Genomic DNA, 21,787 nt, shown 5'->3' with positions numbered 1-21,787 from the left:
ATTTTAATTTCAAATTGTATAAACTAAGCATGCCCCCACAAAAGAAGAGAGTACTCTCTTCTTCCAGCTTTCAGGGGAGCATCTCCACTTACGTGATTGATATAGCCCTTTCACATTTAATAGTTGTGGACTTACTATATCCATCTGGTGACATTCTACCTGATAATTACCGATATTACATGTGTAGTTTGTGCTTAGGTTAATCCCCCACCCCCTCTTACCCTCTTTATATGTGGGATATAAGGGTTCGGATGCCGGAGGGGTGATTAGGGTTAGGCTGCAGGCAGAAGGGGTAGGTTTAGGGGGAGGGGAGAAGTTATAATGTGTCCACTAGAACTATCTTAATTGTGGGTCTATGGATGCTGGGGTCGGTCTTCTGACCCAACAATACATGCTTACTATACAGGCTCCTAGCAAGGCTGATACAAGAAGAGCAGCTGCAGTTCTATCTGAAATAACTTAATTAATAATGGTAAAATGAGGTGCTTCAGGCAACCAGTTCCCAACTGGCATTTTTCAAACATATGTGTTCCATTATAGTGGCTTTTTAAGAATTCTGCATTGTACCAAGAAAACTGTTGATCATTGATCATATAAAAGTTATGAGCTGATTGACTGGAGAATGATTTATCACTCCAAGGAGTCTTATCATTCACAACAATTTTTATCACTCCTTGATAAATAAGCCCCATAATGATGGCGATTTATCAAACCTGGAGGTGTGGCCATAGCAACCAACCAGAATCTAGCTAATATTTATTATCTAGTATAGTACATGCTATAAAATGAATGCAAAAATCTGAGTGTTTGGTATACAAGAAATCCTCTTGTCCTTTTTAGGTGGTTTTATAAATATCCCTTTTAATCAACTACCCAAGTAGGTCTATATTGTACTTTACTGTGTATTTATGGTATAAATGTATTTCCTCCATAAAGTAGAATACAGGTTGAGTATCCCGTATCCGAATATCCGTTATCCGAATTATTCCGAAATACGGACATTCCGGAAAGTGAAGAAATTTTTTTTTTTTTGCTAAAACCTCACTGGGGACATTTGTAACAGCATCACTGGGGACATGATATGTAACTGGCACTATATATGTGCAAGACAATGATTGCTTGGCATTCAAATTCAGTGCTGAGATAGTACACACATTTTGTTTCACGTTTTGAAACCTTGTTTTTTGAACAATTAAAATATATTTGTGTGTATTTTATGTGGTAATAAAATATATTTGTGTGTATATTATGTGTTTATACAGCATAAATGCAAGATACTTCAAAATACATCAATGAAATATTAAAATATTCCGAAATACGGAATAATCCGTTATCCAAAATTCTCCTGGTCCCGAGCATTTTGGATAAGGGATACTCAACCTGTATTACCAACCCTAATTTGCATGTCATTAACCTAAATTTAACTCTACTGTAAACTGTATAAACAACAATCTTTTGCTGAATTCTCATTATGTAAGGGTTAATGATATAGGAAGATCATTGTGGCTTATTCGCTCCCCCACACAGTCGCATGGGGGAGCGATTTTTTGCTACTGCACACATGCATAAGCATATTTGCAGTGCGCGGGGGGGGGGGGGGGGCATTGATGCGGGCGATGGGCAGCATTTAGTTAGCGAAATTCAACGCTTTGTGAGTCAACCAGAATGACCCCCTAAGTGCTTTAGATACTGGTAATTGCAAAGTGCATTTTTGGTACACATTTCCCATTTAAGTATAGTTGAATGTTACATGGTCAGATTGCACATTGTAACTGGTGACCACACATACTGTACAGTACTTCAGTCTTTTGTATGAAGAAATGTTTCCCATCAAGGTCCACCACACACATAAATATGCCGTTTTGATTTAAAAATAAAAAAAGCATAAAATGAACCTTAGCAAAGATTAAACCAATAACTTACCAACTAAAAGTATGTTAAGTAAGTTTTAAAACATTGTTAAAGGCCTTTTAAAAATACAATAACGTTTTCAAATCAAAATAATAAAATATACTATTAATAATATTTTCATAGTGTTATTTTGTCAGGGTTGTGCTTTGGTTCTTCAATCATCCAATGTTGTCAGTCGGTTCCCCCTGCAGCTTGCCGGTCCTCAGGGTTTGGAGTGGTCTTCAGCTGATTGTGCGCATTTTCCATTCTCTTAGACTCAGAGGGTCTCCTAGTTTTCATCTTATCAAGCTCCTTTTGATTCTCTCCTGTTAGGACAATATGAGGAGGTTGTCACTCTTTATCCATGGATAGTAAAACCATGACTGGAACGGAGATACAATAAGCCTTAAAAGCAATGATAGATTAACTCCACCTCAACCTAAATTATTCAGCTTAGCACGACCTCCCTCAGGGAGAAAAACAATGATAGTGTAATGAGTGCGATTTCCGCTGTTTCTCCGATACACAATAAACCTGTATCTCTGTAATGGATGTTTCTGCAGCTAGAGAATTTAGAAGGACTTCCATTGATAAAGCCATGTCTAATCTTGTTTTGAGACCAATGATTGGCTGATTTCTATGACATCCAATCAGTGAGCTTTGAAAGGTCAGGCTAACAAAATGTTTTCATTCTTTCATACAGTATAGAGGTGCTGGTGAGGGGTATGGGTCATTGGATTGAACCATTAGGTTGACTTGCATTGGGTTGACTACTGAAGGCCGACATGGCTCTGACACATGAAATTCAGGATCAGAGTGGAATTATTTAATCTCCTCCAGAAAAAAACATAATTTATATTTTAAAAATCGGAAATAGAAAGATAGTAGTGGAGATATATTATTATTATAGTACAGAATGGTGTAAATCAGGGGTAGCCAACTCGGATACTCGAGAGATACCAACATTTCACGTTTTCCAGCTCACCTCACAGGTGCACAGGTGCTCTCATTACTGGCTAACACATTTTAAAAGATCCACAGGTGGAGCTAAATACTTCACTTTAAACGTTAACTGTTGGTAGCTCTCGAGGACTGGAGTTGGCTACCCCTGGTGTACATTTTAAAAGTATTTTTACACTGCTTAAAAACATCAACTTCTATGCAGATTAGGAGAAATAGAGCCACTGTAAAATGTCAGTTGAGAACATTAGTAAGCTACCAAATTAAAAATAAAATGTTAGAGGAATAGAAAATTCTATTTAACCCTAGAACACATACATCATTTTTGCAGCCAGTAATTTCAAGTTTATTTGGGGTATTATAATATTATTATTATATTATGTGTATGTATTCGAGGGATGGTTGCCTACCTGACCTTCTCCTTCAGGAAGAAAATGCTGGACTTCCCTGGTAATGTATGATTGCCATCACCTGTGGTGAGCTAGGTAATTGATAAGAAAGGGGTTTCACCACAGGTGATGGTAATCATATATTACCAGGGAAGGCAAGGAACAGAGCATTTTCTCCCTGATGGAGAGGGTCAGGTAGGCAACCCTGATTCTAGGGTTAAGATTCTATCTCAACTAGACATTTAGCTAATATACTGTATGGCATATACTTTATAGGTAGCACATAAGCAACTAGATGGATACATCAGTAGGGGAAAGTAATTTCACACATTAGAGAAGGAACATTAAAAATAATTAAAGAAGCTGGTGGCAGAACAGTTGAAGGGAGTCATCTGGGGAGCAACAGTTGGTTTTCCAGATCCAATTTTTCTTGTTTTTGTTTTTCAAACAAAACATCCAGCCATGTACTGCCTATAAAAACACTTGGATACAGGTGGACCAGCTGCACGATATAGCCATTAGATCAGCCATATACGGGATAAGATGATGAAATTATAAGGTTCCATGCTATTGTTTATTGTTTTTTGAATCTCTCATCATATTAAATCTCACCCAATGTCACTGTGCCAGCATAGCTATGAAGATCTATGGTTTTAATGAACGTTAATCATTTAACGTCTATTTTTTTTGGGGGGGGGGGGGGGGATGGGGAGCTCCCAGAGGGAAGGCCAAAGTGGATGTAAGAATATCTAGTGATTATCATGGCAGCCATTGATGGAGGCCCATTCACAATGCGATTCTTGTCTTAACTGAACCAACTGACAATCATAAAGCAGTAGCAGTCAGTAGCAGTTCATGCAGTCCCTGCTATTGGAGCCGGTGAGGATTGGGTGACCGACAGTCCTAATCCATTCATTTTGAGCTGATGCTCTTTGAAACTGTATGTAGGTTTTCAGTGGAGCATCAGTGTTGATCCTGCTTCTTAATCACTTCTTCAATGACTTGAATGCTTCCATTTTTCATAGACTTCTATTTTGAGATTAATTTAGGCCTTAATTAGTCTTTTCAATACTGTAAGAGGATATCTGCTCTGAATTTATTTCTAGTGTCATGATTTTAGATTTACATTTTTAATTTACATTACTTAGTGTATGCTGTTATAACTCTGCAGTACGTATAGGCACAGCTCTGCTAATGATAAAGCTGACTCACATCTGATCTATTTAGAACAAGTTGTCTAATAAGGCTATAAAGGTTCTATGGATTGCTGCTAAATGGTAAGTGCCTTTAAATCAGATTACGACCAGCAGGTCCCCTCACAAGACCTTCCCGAACAGTAGGGTCGCATGCGATACATCATATGCGGTCCTTGTGCATCAGACCCGCGGGGGCATTAAAGGCATCCAATTTGGGATGATTTCTCGGCCCAATAAGTCGGGAACGGGTAAAATCGGCCCAAATCGCTGTAGTGTATAGGGGCATATAACTGGGTACACCCTGAGCGATATACCATTAACACAATGGTTGATATAATGAACAATATATACTGCAAATCACTTATTGTGTACCCACTATATCATTAACGATGCGGGATAACACACATCAATGAACCCCCCCTCTGCTGTCTGCACATGCGTGATGTCATTGACCGATATCATGACCGATATCACCAGTGTGTATGCACTATACTGTTCTCCCGCAGCACCGCCAAAATAGTTAAGAATACTGGCGGTGGCAAAGATCGCTAGTGCTCCGTACACAATGTACAATATACGGCAACATCGATATCATTAATGATAATGGCGGTGCCATGAAAACTAACGACCTAGAGGTAAACACTAAACAATATTGTTAATGATATCCTTCGCTAATGTTACCCGGAGCCCAGATGAACAGATTGAACTGCATTTCCAGATGGGAGCGCACACCGTTAATGACATAATAGGTACACACTGAACCATATGCATGATGATATTGTAACAATATTGTGCATATCATTCATTAAAATGAGAAAGTGTGTTCACGGCTTTATGTATACCCAGTTTAAGTATGTTGTGTCTAGGGGCAGGATGTATAAACATATATCACCGCCCCTCACCACGCCCCCGTCGCGATGCTAGCACATATGTACATATGTGGCTAGCATCGAGGTGCGGTGACGGAGGCACCCCGCGATACCTGTAATGTGGTCACCTCCTGGGCTCTGCGGCGGTCCCCGGCATCTCCCCCCCCCTGCAGCCAAGGAGAAGGTGCAGCACGGAGGATGGAGAGGGGGGTAGGAGACTGTGGCGGTAGAAGCCCATAGGTGGCGATACCCTGCCCTGCGATGACGCGTTGGCCGGGGATTAATACATTTGAAAATGAGGTAAAACAAGGGTTTTACCTCATTTTTATCTTAGTACATCCCGCCCTAATCCCGTTTAAAGTTCATTTAGAAATTCAATAGAAAAATGCCTCCTTTCTGCAAATCACTCGTCATAATGAGGCAATATGTTCTCACTCCACAGATAATATAATGTCACAAAGCAAGGACAGGCTTATATACAGCGCTGATATCAAATGTCTGAGCTCAATCCATCTATTGAACATATATATATATATATATATATATATATATATTTATTATATATATTACATATTATACATGTATTTGTGTGTGTGTGTGTGTGGGGAGGTGATAAAGGTTTTGGTGTGGTTAAAATTCCACAATCTGCTCCAGAGTTCTAGACATATTAGTGGCAGAAAATCACGAATCAAATTAAATATGCCTTATGCATTAAGGGGGTTATTCTGGTCTGTTCACACGGATTGTTCATTTGCATGGCCACTGATAATTAGTCACACCCAGCATTCCATTGGCGTTCCCATTGCAATCGCCTGGTGATGTGCTTGCGGGTAGATGTCTATCTCAAGATGTCAGCTGCCCGCCTATTTCCTCCCGAGTATACACGCACATCTAAGTGACCTGAGAGTCACCGGCCATCCAATGATGTGGGAGTTTCCCCCTGGCCTGCGAATTGGTGCTTATGTTAAACATCCATTCTCAGCCAGTGCGTACGAAGGCGGTGTTTGAGGGGGAGGCGGATGCCCCGGCATCTGGTGGATTTGCAAGACTGCGAATGCGCAGCCTTTCGAATCAACCAGTCCGATTGCATTAAGGATATTAAATCTGTATGTGGCATTGTGACACAGAGAATTGTTACTTGACAGTATATTGTGACAGGATGTATAAATTGTATGTCTCCTGAATCTTTGAACCCTCTTGATGTCCTCTGTCAGATTTTGTATATATACTTAATTTAATGAGTTTGCTGCACAAATCTTTCTAACATCCGTTAACCAGTTGAAAGACTAAAAGGATCTACAGTATAACAGATACTGGAGACAACCCTTTTCCTACATACGGCACACAGACACATGCTACAGTATATGAAACAGCAAGCTGATATACAGTATCTAAGCTAGCTTAACAATGAAGTCTTAAATATTTTACAATCCCATAAAAACACAAATTCAAAGCAGTGAACATTGGTTAACGCAGAACTCCCAGGAAATGGTTTTCTGGAGAAATCTGTGCTTTATACAATACATTCTTTTAACTGTGCATCACCTGAGCCTATAGAATTAGTGTGGTTGGGGCCCAGCTACGCTGCTGTAGTCTACTGGGCCATCTGTTCCGTTCCGAAAACAGTGCAGTGGTATACTGTATACTGTATGTTGGGATGTAGGTGCCTTGCCTTTCACTATCCAACACTCAATCTGTATGTTCCAACCAATTTCATGTAATTACAGATGCAGAGTCATATACCTATCAGTCACACATCTGCTTAGTACTGACGAGATGGAACTTGGCCCATTCAGTGTTTAATTAAGGTGCCATCTTGGCCTTCTGATTCAAGTCCTTTCAATGTTGTTGCAATCACCACAATGTGCAAAGCCATGTAATATGTTGGTATTTGAAAAATATAAAGATACAGATAAAGCAGGGATGGGGAACCTTTGGCCCTCCAGATGTTGTTGAACTACACATCCCAGCATGCTCTGCTACAGTTTTGCTATTTGCCCATGCAAAAACTGTTGCAAAGCATGCTGGGATGTGAAGCTCAACAACAGCTGGAGGACCGAATGTTCCCCATCCCAGAGGTAAAGTATACAAGTAAGAATATGAAATTAAATATCAAGAAATAAAATATATTTGTAATGTTCTGTTGATTGGAAGTTAACTACTTTTAAGCATTATATAATGATTGACCATCTTGCAATGGATTCAGACAATGAACCTACATTATGCCACTACTCTAAATACAAATAATTGCATACTGAGGTTTACATCCAGTTTATCTGTGAAACCTTGACTCAAGCACAACCAGGTACAGTAGTCAAGTGATAATGACACAGGATACCCATTGTGTTTACTTAATAGAGCTGCATATATTTGTGAGAATGTCATTAGCGGACTGACAGGAGGAAGGAAGGATTAAATGAATGTAGAGCGACAATTGCTAATTCTGTTGCACATTATAATGCTGCCCTAAGTCTGTATCCTATAATGTGATTAATAAGATTCTGATGTTTTTCTGGTATCATTCAGGATATTAAAACAAACACCTGGGACATTCGTACAGCAGTTCAGTGACAGGAAGAGAGATCATCAACTGCCTACTACTGATACATTCCTGAGGATGCAGAAGCAGGTGCACAAAACACTTGTGGAACATTAGCCTCAGGAATGCTGGGAGATACCGTAACAAGATAGTGACTGGGGCCAGGATGAATCAGTGCGTTTCTGTCAATCCGCCACTTTCAATTTGTATTGATGAGTGGTTTGCTAACTGTATTACAGATAAAACTATCACACTGAAGCCAGCTAAGGTCAACCCACTGTGTCAGTTTTGAGATCTGACAAAAATAGAAAATGTAACTGAGATTCATCAACCGTGTGAAACAAGTCATACAGTATAATGTATATTTTCTTAGAAGTGAGAATGCGGTTTGAGAGAGGTGTCTATACAACGTTTTCGGTTTCCTTTAATTACCCTTTGAGTGCCAACATCTCTGTGAGAGGTGTGAAAAATATCGGCTAAAAATGCCAGCATCGCTCACATTTGTTATATAAATTCAAATAAAAAAATGTTGTGTAAGAAAAGATCATATTTCCTATATAAGGTAAACATTACAGGTCATTATGAATGATGAATACAAATGTTTGCTTGGCAATTTTCACACCAATTTTGCCAAATGCACTTTTCACTCAAAGGGTTAAGTCATCCCGTATATAAATAAGTAGTTAAGTATTTTGACATTTATCCTTCCCCAATTTCCTCAACAAGCTACAGAGCATCCAAAATAGATGTTATGGTTTATTAAAATGACTTGGGAAAATGTTTTATTCATTTGAACTTTAGTTTACAAATGTGTCCGTTATAATGTGTCTAATATGTTTATTTATTCACATTTTTGCACATTTGAAATAAAAGGCAGGGATCTTAGGGGCATGCAGTCCATTACATTAGAAATTAGAGCCTTCTATTATCTTAATTTATGGCGTTTTTTTTTCAATATATACAAAAAAACCTGAATGATTGATTCATTCACATACATGTAGGGGTACATTTACTAAGATGGGAGTTCCATTTCTTGCTATGGGCAACCAATCAGACTCTGCTTTGTATTTAATTAGCATCTGCTAGAAGATAATACATAGCAGACGATTGGTTGCTATAATAATAGCAACATCCCATCTGAAATAGATCCCATCTGAAATAGATCTCCTATCTTAATACATTTTCCCTGTAGCGTTAAAACGTAATTTGGCTTAACAACCTGAGGATTGTATTTACATGCTTCATTCTGCTTGTTAGAAAGCCACAACGTTAAACCCCAAGTTAGTACTTCCTGGCCTCCGTACACCCTTAGGGCAAATGTACTAAGCCTTGAAAAGTGATACAATGGAGAGTAATAAACATAGCTCCCAACTGTCCTGCTTTTCGCGGGCCCGTCCCGTTTTTTCGTGGCATACCCGCATCCCGCCCAGGGCCGGCAGTGTCCTGCGGTGGGGGGGGGGGGGAGATAAGCTGTGCACATAGCGTCTATTCTCGCAGCTAGAGGGGCCATGGCCAGCAGCTTACAGAAGTGCTCCACAGGAGCAAAATGTGGGAGGAGCATCATGAGTATAGGCTACGCCCCTTGCCACTAGGCCACATCCCCAAAATTCCGGGAGCGTGCCTTTGGGCTGCACGGTGTCCCATTTAGCTTGCATCTAATGTTGAGAGGTATGTGATAAACCACCAACCAACCAGCTCCCAACTGTCATTTTTTCAACCACAGCCTGTAACATGACAGTTAGGAGCAGATTGTCTGGTTGTTTATCACTCTCCATTTTATCATTTTTCAAGCTTAGTACACATGTGGCCCCAAGATTTCTTAGACATGGATCCGCCGCCTATAACCACAAGACTTATTACACCATTGCCTATACTGTATATCCTGCCTGCCCTTGTAATCAGCCCTGGGAAATGGTCTCTGGAAAATAGAGCTAAACCTTTTTTTTTTTCACATTTACAAAAGAAAACGAATACAGTAATTTACATTATACGCTTATGGGTGTATCTGTCAGGAAGGGACATTTTATAATATCACAATTCTCCACTTCACACCACTTAATGAAACAACACATTTATTTGTGAAAATACTGATATTTTTTTTTGTTTTTTGTTTGAACAGTGAAACATGTACAGCGATTTACAGAGATAACCAAGGCAGGTTATAGACATATGACAGCATTTCTACATAATTAGCTGATGGAGCACAACTTACAGAGTTATACAAGTAGTTATACAAGTTTACTGTGTTTATCAGAAAGGCTGCACAGAGTCTGGGTGCTGGCTTACAGCAAAGAATAAAAAAAATCGCTTTATTTCAAGAGACTATGTACGCGACAAACTAAAGCTAGAACCAGCCAATGGCTATATTCTATTCTGTGTCCCGTTAGAAGGGAACTTTTGACCGAGGAGCGTTGGTCAGAAGTTGCCATGGATACTGGTCTCCATCACAACCCAGCAGGGGAGGCTGGAGATAGGCTTTATTCACAAATATCTGTTATTCACATTCATATTTAGTAAATACTCTGTTAAAATGTTAGCATTAACACCATGAACAGCAAAAGGCATTTCAGAAGCATTGATTTTGCTGCTGCCACAAAATGATTTTCTTTTTTTATTTAGAAAAAAATGATATTATATAGTGTAAGCACAATAAGATCCACAAAAGCTAGGATGGAACACTTGACATCAATCGTATAAAAAAGCAGTGTCCCTTGAATGCAAAATACACTTTTAGGAGGAGTTATATATAATTTTTTGATCAATATTTCTGTTAGCATGTAGCATTGTGTACACCTGCAGGAATGTCCATTAAACACTGATTTTCCCTTTTCTTTAGATAAAAAAAAAATACATTTGGCACTAATTAGGTAAAGGAAACGTAAAGCAGAGGTGAGACATCCCATCACAATATACATGTCAAGTAACTCTCTAGTCATTTTAATTAGGTATTAAATGCACAATATTAATTTAATATTTCATTTAATATTTTGCGGCATATTTGCTACTGTAGATCAGGTTCAAACTTCCAAAGAGTCTCACTGAAACAATGGAAAGGGGAGGATTCCAAGAGCATAATATGTCATTGTGCGTTTTCAATAGAAGCAGTGACTTCTGGGTAGTGCACTTTGTAAGGCAGCCTTTGGGCTAACGTTCCACCCAATGAGTTGGGCACAATAATTAAGCATATTGTTGAGTGAAATAAAAATAAAATAAAGCAAGAGAGAGCAAGTAACTTTACGCCTGGGCGCACCATGATGTTGTAATGTAAGTTGCGTAAAAGCAATTCATGCAGGATGAATACTGTCATCTTTTGCGTAATGCTGGACAGGTTTTATTTTAGACTGCAGTTTATATTTTAGTTTGGACATGCCCCCTCCCATCTAATTTCCTCTGTAGACTTTGAATCTACCCCATCTATCAATACACACTGTAATAACTGGCAGTCGTGACCTCAAGTCTGATTGTCAGTATACACTCTGCAGTAGAGGACTGGGATGGAAATCCAGCCTGGGATATTGCTGGAAACAGCTCTAATGGGGGCAAAGTTTGTTAAGGGGGCGGTGTCTGTTAAAGGGGAGAGATGAGATACCTCCTCATAGGGCCTGATTCTGAGGTGAACATACTTGCAGCTTTCCTTGTGACTTTTGATGCAGTTGTATCTATGAACTTATGCTAATGCTTCTACAGTGCCTTTCCCTGGGGTACATCTGTGCATCCGAATATGCAGGGCTAAGATGCCACTATTGGTTGCACCATTTAAGCTTTCCACAGCCATATGCTCAGTGCAGACGATCTGTATGCGAATGGCCTCCAATATTTATGCACTTATATTTATTAACATGTATCTTATTTTGAACGTATATATTGTTATATTATATAATATACTGTTATATATTAATTATATTTGTTGCTGCAATGTAATAACACACGGCTGTGTATCAGTGACGTCATCCCCAATCGCTGGGCGAGGGGAGGCGCCTGACACTCGCCTACACATGGGAGATGCTATATAAGGTGTACACTTACTCCATGTTCTTTGTATCCTGATGATAGTGCCAATTAAAGCACTGAAACATTGACACAAAGACAGTTTCCTGTTGTCTTTTTTGTATGTTGATAGCTGAGTGCCGCACCCACCCAACTCTTCTATATATATATATATATATATATATATATATATATATATATATATATAGTATCCACTTTCAGCAAGAGAGCAGCAGAGACTCAGACAGCAAGAGAAAAAAAGAGCCCACAAGTGAGCAGCATAAAAAAACAGACAACATCAAGAGAGCAGCAGAGTAAGCAAGAGAACAGCAAGAAGAGCGAGACAGGCAGCAAGAGAGAAGCAGAGAGAGACAGGCAGCAATAGAGAAGACGAGAGATGTGAGCAGCAGAGCGAGAGAGAAACAGGAAAAGAGAAGCATAGAGCAACTGAGCAGCAGAGAGAGAGAGAGAGAGCAGCATAGATTCAGCAAATGCTGGTAAAAAAACAGACCCGGGAGTAACATCCATCACCCACCAGGCTGTAACTGTTCCTCATTGGCATAGTCCCTCTGCCCCAATGGGGCATCATGCCAATCTCTTGCAGGCAGTCCAATGGGGAATCAGCTCCCCCCCCCCCCCCCCCCCCCCACACACACACACACACTGGTGTGTCCCTTGTGTGAAGGTGATACTGGGAATACTCCACTCAAGCCCCTCTCAGACTGTGGACTACATGAAGTGCTCGCTAGCTGGCAAGATCACAGTTTCTGGTTTGTGTTCCACAGGTGGAATGCACATCATGGAAGTTCAGCTCCCGGCAGGGAAAAGATGCCTTTATCAGTCGGGGCAGGTAGACAGAGTGAGCTGGTACAACAGGGGGAGAAATGGACCTGGTTCAGCCAGAACTTATACACACGGGGTGATTTTGCCTATTTTCGAAGCAGTCTGTCCAGATTGCTTAGAAATTAAGCACATGTCACTCCATGTGTACCCGAGCAACGTCACATGCGATGACACAGCTCACCTGTACACACTAGGGGGCAATGTAGACGATTTGTTGTTTCTAAAATGGCAAACTATCCTGATATCACTCCAATATGGCTTTACTTGCTCTTTCTTGCTTTATTTCCAACACAGAATTAGAATAAGTGGTGACACTAACTTAAGGATCTGCCGTTATGAAGTTAATATTATAAAACCAGTTTCGTTGTTATGTTATATTCATTGGTAAAGAATAGCTAAAAATGGTTGTCTGTTATACTTAAGGAGAATTAAAGTAGAACCCTTGATACTTTCTATTTTAAGAATTGCAGGGCAATTTTGATTTGAATTGTTTATAGAACTAAACAGATATTCAATATATTTTTATTATACAAAATGTTGATTAAATTTACTATTTTTTCAGGTGTTCCTCTCCTTTAGTACATTGCTTTTTCATGGAAAACATGAACAGTAGAACCTGAAAGAATACTACCCAAAAGTGGTAAAGAGGATTTTCCTGACATAATGTGACAGTCAGGTAAATTGTTCTGCCATGTTGCAGCACTGGATTTAGACCACATGGAGCTCGAGATTCCTGCTGTCATTACACCGACATCGGAATCCCAACTGTTAAAAACCCGACAGTTGGGATGTCGAGTTACACGGGCTATTCTCCCTCACTGGGGTCACAACGGGCTTTGTTGCTCTCTTTCCGGCAGTCGGGATTCTGACGTCGGTGTAGTGACTATTGGAATCCCGATGAGCGGGACACATCATACCACACCAAAGAAGCTATAGACAAGATACTGGTTTGAGGCCTCCCTCTATCAAACAAACTATAGCACAATATTTTCCTTCCTAATTTATGCCCCTTACAGTACATTATATGTTAATTTTCCTCTGTATATTCATAGCTTTAAACATTACAGAAATGAACAATATGGTGTAATGGTTATCATTTCTACCTCACAGCATTGAGGTTATGGGTATTCGATTCCAACCATGGCCCTAACTGTGTGAAGCTTGTATGTTCTCCCTGTGTTTGGGTGGTGTCCTACGGTTTCCTTACACAATCAAAAAATATACTACCGTAGTAGGTTAACTGGCTCCCATGAAAAAAAAAAACTTTTAGTATTTTACAGCACTGTCCCACACATCTCGCTGACACCAAAGTAACTTTTTTCCCCATTCTAGTGTTTGGTCTAAGCAACAACTGAACCTCTTTGCCATTCTGAATGCTTTTATGCAAGGAGTTGCTGTCATACTGCACTAATATTGTGCATATTGTGTAATGTTATGAGTTGCTGAATCTGTCATCATACACCTGCACCCACAGCAAAGTAACTAATTAATTTGAATCTTGCCATGGTAAACCCATGGTCCAAGCTGTTGAAGCCTATGATAAGCTGTACAAAGACTCAGGTGCATAGGATGTTGCTTAGAATGTGATGCAGGGTGGGGGGGTTTGTTATGGGGCCCCCCCATGGGGAAAAATAGCTACGCCCCTGATTGAAGTGTATAAGGTCTACTAAGCTGTGTATGTAGTAATAGTCTACTACACAGGGCCGGCCCTAGGCATAGGCCAACTAGGCAATTGCCTAGGGCATTTGGAATGCCTAGGGGCATCAGCAGCTTCTGCTGATTAAAATGATATGCAGCATGCCTATATTCTGTGTGTGAGTGAGGCTGTATCTGCATATGAAATAGTGTATTCATGGAAATCACTGTAACATAGCATTCCGTATGCAGGTACAGCCACAGTTGTACACATACATGCTGCATATAATTTTAATCATTGGAAGCTCCTTGTGTGTGCTGGTCATAACAATGCAAATAAGACGAATTTTCAGCAAAAAAGGCACCCAACGTTAGCAGAACTGGCCAGGAGCTGCATGGCCTATTGAGACAAGATGTATGAGGAAACATCTGTATCCAAGCAGAGGCAGAGGTCACAGTGTTAGCGGCTGTGCGAGTGCTGTCTGTGGGTGGGTTGGTTGTGCAATAGTGTTCAGCAAATGTGTAAGGGGCATTATGTGTGTCATGTATAAATGCATTAATAATGTGCGACATATGTGTAACAGGCATTATGTGTGTCATGTGTATTAATAATGTGCAACATATGTGTAAGGGGCATTATGTGTGTCATTATGTGTATGAAGGGAATTAATAAAGGATGGCATAATGTGTAAGCGGCATTATGGTTATAAGGACATTAATAATGTGTGTCATGTGTAAGGGGCATTACTGTGTGGTATTATCAGGGGTGCCGAGAGAAAGGGGTAGTGGGTACAAATTACCCAGGCCAAAGTCTGATGGGAGGGCCCAGTGGGGGCCCCGGGCCCCCTCCCCTTAAGTAATAGCAACAGCTGCAGCTCTTCTGCTCTGCCCAGCACACACTGCTTTGTGCTGGGTTGCAGTGTGGCCATGGAGGTGCTTAAAATACAATATTTTCTCAGTATTTTTTTCTAAGGGTATAATGTGAATAATGTGAGGAATAATGTATATAAGGTAAAGTGGTACTACAGTGCGATGTAATGTGAATAAGGGACACCATCGCATGATATAATGTGAATAAAGTTGCACTACTGTGTGGCATAATTTGAATTGGGGGTAAAATTGTGTGGCCATGCCCCTTCCCAGCAAGAAAACACCCCTGTTTGGGCTGTGCACCAAATTTGTGCACTGTTTCTATTTAAAATATTGCGGGTAGGAGCACCAAAATGATGACTGCTATGATGAGGGTTGATGGTGCTGGGAAAGGGGAGCAGGGTCAGAGGCGGAACTAGTGGCGGTGCTAGGGGGCACCAGCCAAAATCTTGCCTAGGGCGTCATTTAGGCTAGGGCCGGCACTGCTACTACATACACAGCTAGTTCACTTATCAGGCAATCTAGACTCTGCTAGTGCCCAAATTAGGGTTGATCACCCTTGGGTCTGCCATTAGGGGTCAAGGTTTTTAAACCATCTATTGGAAAACATCAATGTTTTAACTTTAATTATGCACAGACCACAGCTGGCATTTGCTATTTGGAATCCCATCAATGGTATAATTAATTGGCATCACCATCAAACCACTGAAGGTTGTTCATCATTGATGTTCAATGGTCAATGGCCAACCTTAGCCCAGATTACTGTAATTGTTTTCTGAATGTTAATTTGACGGAAGAGGGGATGCAGGGAGTCCAAACCAGTATTTTCCCTAGAGCTCCATAAGGTCTTAATAAGGCTCTGCATACAGGAGATCTACAGTATTATTTCCGCAATTTCCATTTGTGTAGCTCTCTGTCACTTGACCTAAATACTTTCGTCAACTGAATTACTTTAAAAGCAATGAACAAAGCAGAACATCTGTAGGTGCTATTGGGAGTGTTCTACGCATGGTGCCGGAGAGTAAAACAATTCATACAATTACATTTGTGCAATTGTTCAAATGCTTTAAACTAATTAGTTCAATTATATTTAATTGTGTGCAATACATTTAATATTAGTTTAATATTATATTTTTATGGAATATTCCCTTTCTGATAAGATTCCGGTTTGTAGGTGGCATTATAGAATTATGCAACTACTTTTCCCGTTCAGTAGATTTATAGAAAGAATCAGAGCCGCTAATCATTAAGTGTTTGCCCAACTGGAAGACCACTGACCTTATGGGTGAGATTTAATAGGATGAGAGATTTAGAAAGTGAGAGATTTGGGAAGAAATCTCCAGTTTTTTAAAGCGGCAATCATTTACACTGCAAAATCAAACTGGTATTGCAGTATAAATGATTGCCGCTTTAAAAAAAACTGGTGATTTCTTCCCAAATCTCTCACTTTCTGAATCTCTCATCCTATTAAATCTCATCCTAAGTTTCTATTTCACAGGAACATTTCTAGAACCTGGCATAAGATCTGGCCATGTTCCATTATAGTGGCTTTTTAAGAATTCTGCATTGTACCAAGAAAACGGTTGACCCTACCCTGTTCACCACAGTTTGGTGCCTCCATTTTTAAGCATTCAAAAGTTGTATTAAACAAAATGGTGCAACTGGTTCCGGTTGATAGATCTACAGTGCCTAGACAGACAGTCAATAGTATCTACCCCAAAAGGTTGGCATTCAATAGGTCAACAGGGTCAAAAGGTTCGACATACTGTAGTCAAAGGTCAGCATGAAAAAGGTAGACACGTGACAAGGTCGATATGGTATATTTTAAACCGGCCTTTTCTTACTTCATCATCCATGTCGGCATAAAGGGATAATATAATAGAGTGCCGAGCATAGCAAGATACCGAGCCCAAAGCATGTTGAGTGAAGCGAGGGTATGCATTACATTAACTGGCTGACCATTTTGATGAGTTGTCGACATTAACACCCAAAAAATAATGTCAACTTTTTCACGTCTACCTTTTTTATGCTGACATTTTGACCATGTTGACTTTCCCCATGTCGAACTTTTAAACCTGTCCACCTATAGCATGTTGACCTCATCGGGTGAACATATTGACTAGCTAGACACAGTTCTATCAAAATCCCAGCAGGAGGTATAATACTCCACTTTTAGCACCTGTGAGATAATGATGTTTGTTATAAGCAAATACTTCATGAAAATACCTTCTGTAATAAGACAGCTCTTAATAAATGTTGCCATGTCCTGTAAATCATGTAAACCAATCAAAAGTTTGTTTCCAAAATCTACAGCTAAACTATGGGAGTACCCAGCAAGATCAGCATTGAATGGAAGAGGCTGTGCCGGCATTGGCAAGTGCATACACATCCACCAATGCCGGCCCCGTGAGCATAACTCTCACTAGTGATGTCTTCTGTCGTCCTGCATGTACAGATAAAGGAGGTTGTTGCTGATGACGCATGAGAGTGTGCATTTTCAGCAACATAGTGTGTACATAATGGACGATATTTACATTATCTCTTTCTGAACCGCCAGAATCAGCAAAATCATTTCAATACCGTCCAGTGTGCACCAACTTAAGATAATTGCCGCTAAACAAATGAAGCAAAGCAAATCCTTAAGCGCTCAACAAAGTCCTGCTGCTGTTAGTCCCCAAAAGATAGTTCAACTGTAAACTACCAAAAAAGACATACAACAAGGTTTTTTTTCTAGAGACCTCTCACAGCGCTGGACTCCTGAATTCAGAGTGAACTAGACGTTTACATGTATCTTTCTCAGCGATATCCTTATTTAAAGTAGCATAGTCCACTCCTCTTTTTTATTAAAGTTTTTCACGATTTTTTTGAATACATTTTTTTGACTTTTTATAAAAAAGAGGAGTGGACTATGCTACTTTAAATAAGGATATCGCTGAGGAAGATACATGTAAACGTCTAGTTCACTCTGAATTCAGAAGTCCAGCGCTGTGAGAGATCTCTAGAAAAAACCCTTGTTAAGATAATTGCTAATTGTTTGCTATTGGCTAAATTACAGTTTGTTATTTTAATCGTGATATTAAATAAATTATATTATTATTCTTTCTTTAAGGGCCGATTAACATTATCTAATGATGTCATATTTTAGGTTACAATTCAAAAGTTTACTTTTTACTTTCTTAAATAATAATTTATATTACTCTGAATAAAATACAAATATCTATTATAAATAAATCTATAGGCTTTGGTCAAATAACAATTAATGCAATTATGATTTGTTGGGTATTTCTTTTAGTAAAATAAGTTGTTTAAAAAAAAAAAAAGATGAAAATATTCTTAACTATATAATATTATAATATTTATCAAAGAACACTGACAACTCCCTGAGATTGAAATATCTCATTTTTGTTTTTTTTTCCTCCTGGGAATTTGTAAAAGGGATATTCGTCTTTGGAATACCCTCTTACAGTATGTAAAAGAGAAAAATGAATATGAAAGGTGGAAAAAAAAATGTAAACATGTTACAATCCTGCAGATGGGCTGTAAGCTCTTCAGGATGTAAACATCAGCGGAACAAAGAGAAAAGACACTGGATTTGTAAACAAAATCTCTTTCACTTGTAGCCTGACAAAAAAAAAAGAAAAAAAAAAGAATGGATCATGTCCCACCCCCAATAATAGGGTCTATCGGAGTTTCGAACCACAAGACAGACACCATCGGACAATGTTGGTGTCAGTGGATCATGATTTTTATGACAGGTTATTTGAATAGAAGCTGGATGAGTCAGACATGGTCTTACAAACACTGCGAGAGGAACCATTGGAAGTGAGGTCCAAGGAGAGACGTTTCTTGCTCTTCACATTCTCTTCTGCGTCTTCATCGTTGGTGCTTAGGACAGACGAAACGGTGGTTTCGATACGACTGATTTTGTACATGCTGCTCTGTGTTTGAAGGTAGCGTGTGGATTTCATTTCCAGACCTTCATACTCACCCGCACGGATGAACGGGCACCATCGAAACACGTGCTTAAAGCCAACACGGAACCTTAGAGTGAATAGGAAAACAAAAACAATGCATCAACCACCACTGACACTGACCGTGTCCCTCCGGTGTCATCATACCAACTCCTTAATTTAGAACCGAAGCTACAATACTGCCAGGAGGTTATCACAGCTGTTTAAAATTAAGGGAACCTCTCTGAACAAAGTTCAACTATGGCAACTGGGCTGAACAGAGGGTTTAGAAAGCCGATTTACATTCACCAACACAGAAACTATGTGAAGCCCTACATGAATATATCTTAATATTTAGATAAACACATAGTGGTACATTTAAGTATTAGTCAAGCAAAAGGATTATACACTCAGCGGATAGCACTACCTGGAGCACCTGCTAGTTTGGAGTCCCACTACAACCTCCAGAAAGATTCAAACACAAAAGACAAAAGTGGCAGCACCAGAGCTATTAAACAATACATAATAACTGTAAACTCCCATCCGCAATCATCAAGTATAGACAATATATTTTAATAGCAAATGGTGTTAGCCTACAAAACATGAAAAAAGAAAACAACTATTCCGATATAAAACATATAGTAATGTATCAAAAAAGAGCACAGTATGAAAAATTGCAAGGATTGTCAAGCTTAGTAACTATACTGATTATATATATATATATAGAGAGAGAGAGAGAGAGAGAGAGAGAGAGAGTAGCAGGAGATGCAGCACTCGGATGTAGAAGAAATAAATACGCTGTACAAGCAAATGTTTTAGCAACGTTTCATCGTTTAAGATTTTCGTCAGGTCTTAAACGATTTAAACGTTGCTAAAACTTTCGCTTATACAGCGTATTTATTTCTTCTACATCCGAGTGCCGCATCTCCTGCTACTCTATATGCCCAATATTGTGCTGGCACCGGAGCATTTATACAACATAGAGCGGAGTGCCGGTTCCCCCTGCTAAGCTATATATATATATATATATATATATATATATATATATATATATATATATATATATATATGCTCTTTCAAATAGATATCTGTAACTAATATTAGGAGTGTCCAATGCACGTATCAAGTCATACAGCAGATACAGCAGCCACATGTAGTGGCAGGACAATAAATAGAGGCACTCAGGGTTGTGGAAATAGTTACTACTGTAATTATATTAATGACCAATAGATACTTACGAACCAACCTCCTCAAATGTCAATTCCTGGTAGGGGTGACCAGGATGTAATGCAAATATATTAGCAAAGAGTTCCCCTAACTCCTCCATTATAATCCAAGTGTTAAGTGCTTGAATTCAGATGGTAAAACTGCTACTAAAACTGCAAGGATTTAGTAAACGGTCACTTACTAATAACATACCTTTTCGAATATCTCCTTATTCCTTCCTAATGTTGCACATTTAGGGGCTTATTCTGATTGATTCACTTGGATGCAAATTCGCACCCTTGTGAGTCAACCAGATTCCACCTTGCAAATGGCGGTACGCCGGTCCACCATTCCCACGGTGTGTACGTTTGCACGGCATGCTAATGGATGTTTTATATAAACATCCATTCGCAGACTGCGGGGGAACACCCACATCATTCGATGGTCTCCGACCACCGAATGATGTGGAACGTGTACGCATGTCTAAGGTTGCTCAGAGCAAACTAAAGCCCTGTACACACGCTTAGATTTGCTTTAGATTTGATGTTAGATTTGATTTTCTATTAGATCTGGCATTAGATCATCCCATTCGATTTGGCATTAGATCTGTACTTTTGCATTCGATTCGATTTCGATTTCACAATGTAGGCACAATGTACTCATTCGATTTACTGGATCGAATTCGAGATTTCCTTGGCTGCTCAGTAGATTTTTCTATTCGATTTTGAGAAAACAGGAGCGCGCATCGAATCGAATGCAGATCGAAAGTGTCCTAAAAACCATTCGACGTGGATTCGATTTTGCTTCTATAAGCAAAATCGAATCGAAAACAGGGAAAAATCTAAGCATGTGTACACAGCTTAACATCTGCATGAACATTCTGAGGGAAGTGGGCAGGCAGCTGACATCTGGTGATATTGTGAGTTCATATAGCCGCACTTGACATCCGGTGATAGTGTGAGTGCATGCAGCCGCACTTGACATCCGGTGATAGTGTGAGTGCATGCAGCCGCACTTGACATCCGGTGATAGTGTGAGTTCATGCAGCCGCACTTGACATTACGGCTGCATGAACTCACACTGATAGGACTCCGAACAGCTTTGTGCGAGTTTAGGCTAATTTCAGCCCACAAAGGTTGCAATTTTAGGTGTTATTGTCAGTTTTTAAATGCAGCGGCAACAGCACATCACAGCCATCATATTGATTAAGATTGACCACGTTGTGTCTGCTAAAAGCAGTGGTGGCTCCAGAGCAGGGGATTCAGCACAGTCCAAAATATAAATAGGAGAACCTAACCCATGCCATTCCAATATGACTCACTGGCAATTGGGGTGATTCCCTTATTTGAATAATTTAAATTGCCTATAATGATATCAGACTTGGGCCAGATGCACCACACCTCAAAAAGTAATAAAGTGGAAACCAGCCAAACAGGTTTTAACTGTCATTTTT

At 39.6% G+C, this 21,787-nt stretch overlaps 1 protein-coding gene across 2 annotated transcripts in view; it reads right to left on the bottom strand.

Annotated features, from left to right (window-relative positions):
• Positions 1-1,602: 1,602 nt before the first annotated feature.
• TACR1 (tachykinin receptor 1) overlaps positions 1,603-21,787 on the bottom strand; it is a 221,979-nt gene continuing 201,794 nt past the window's right edge. The window contains exons 5-6 of one of the 2 annotated variants that reach the window (XM_083184514.1): positions 19,167-19,219; positions 1,603-2,216 (exon numbers count right to left, since the gene is read on the bottom strand). In XM_083184514.1, the coding sequence (XP_083040640.1) occupies positions 2,083-2,216; positions 19,167-19,219 (187 nt within the window). In that variant the 3' untranslated portion in view covers positions 1,603-2,082. Of the gene's footprint in view, positions 2,217-18,145; positions 19,220-21,787 lie in introns of those variants that run through there. The other variant, XM_083184513.1, reaches the window with a different exon arrangement.

The sequence above is a fragment of the Crinia signifera genome, chromosome 4, assembly GCF_055691185.1.
Source record: "Crinia signifera chromosome 4, ASM5569118v1, whole genome shotgun sequence".
Classification (NCBI taxonomy): domain Eukaryota; kingdom Metazoa; phylum Chordata; class Amphibia; order Anura; family Myobatrachidae; genus Crinia; species Crinia signifera.
The sequence above is the reverse complement of the archived record's forward strand: the minus strand, read 5'-3'. Positions and strand labels throughout refer to the sequence as shown.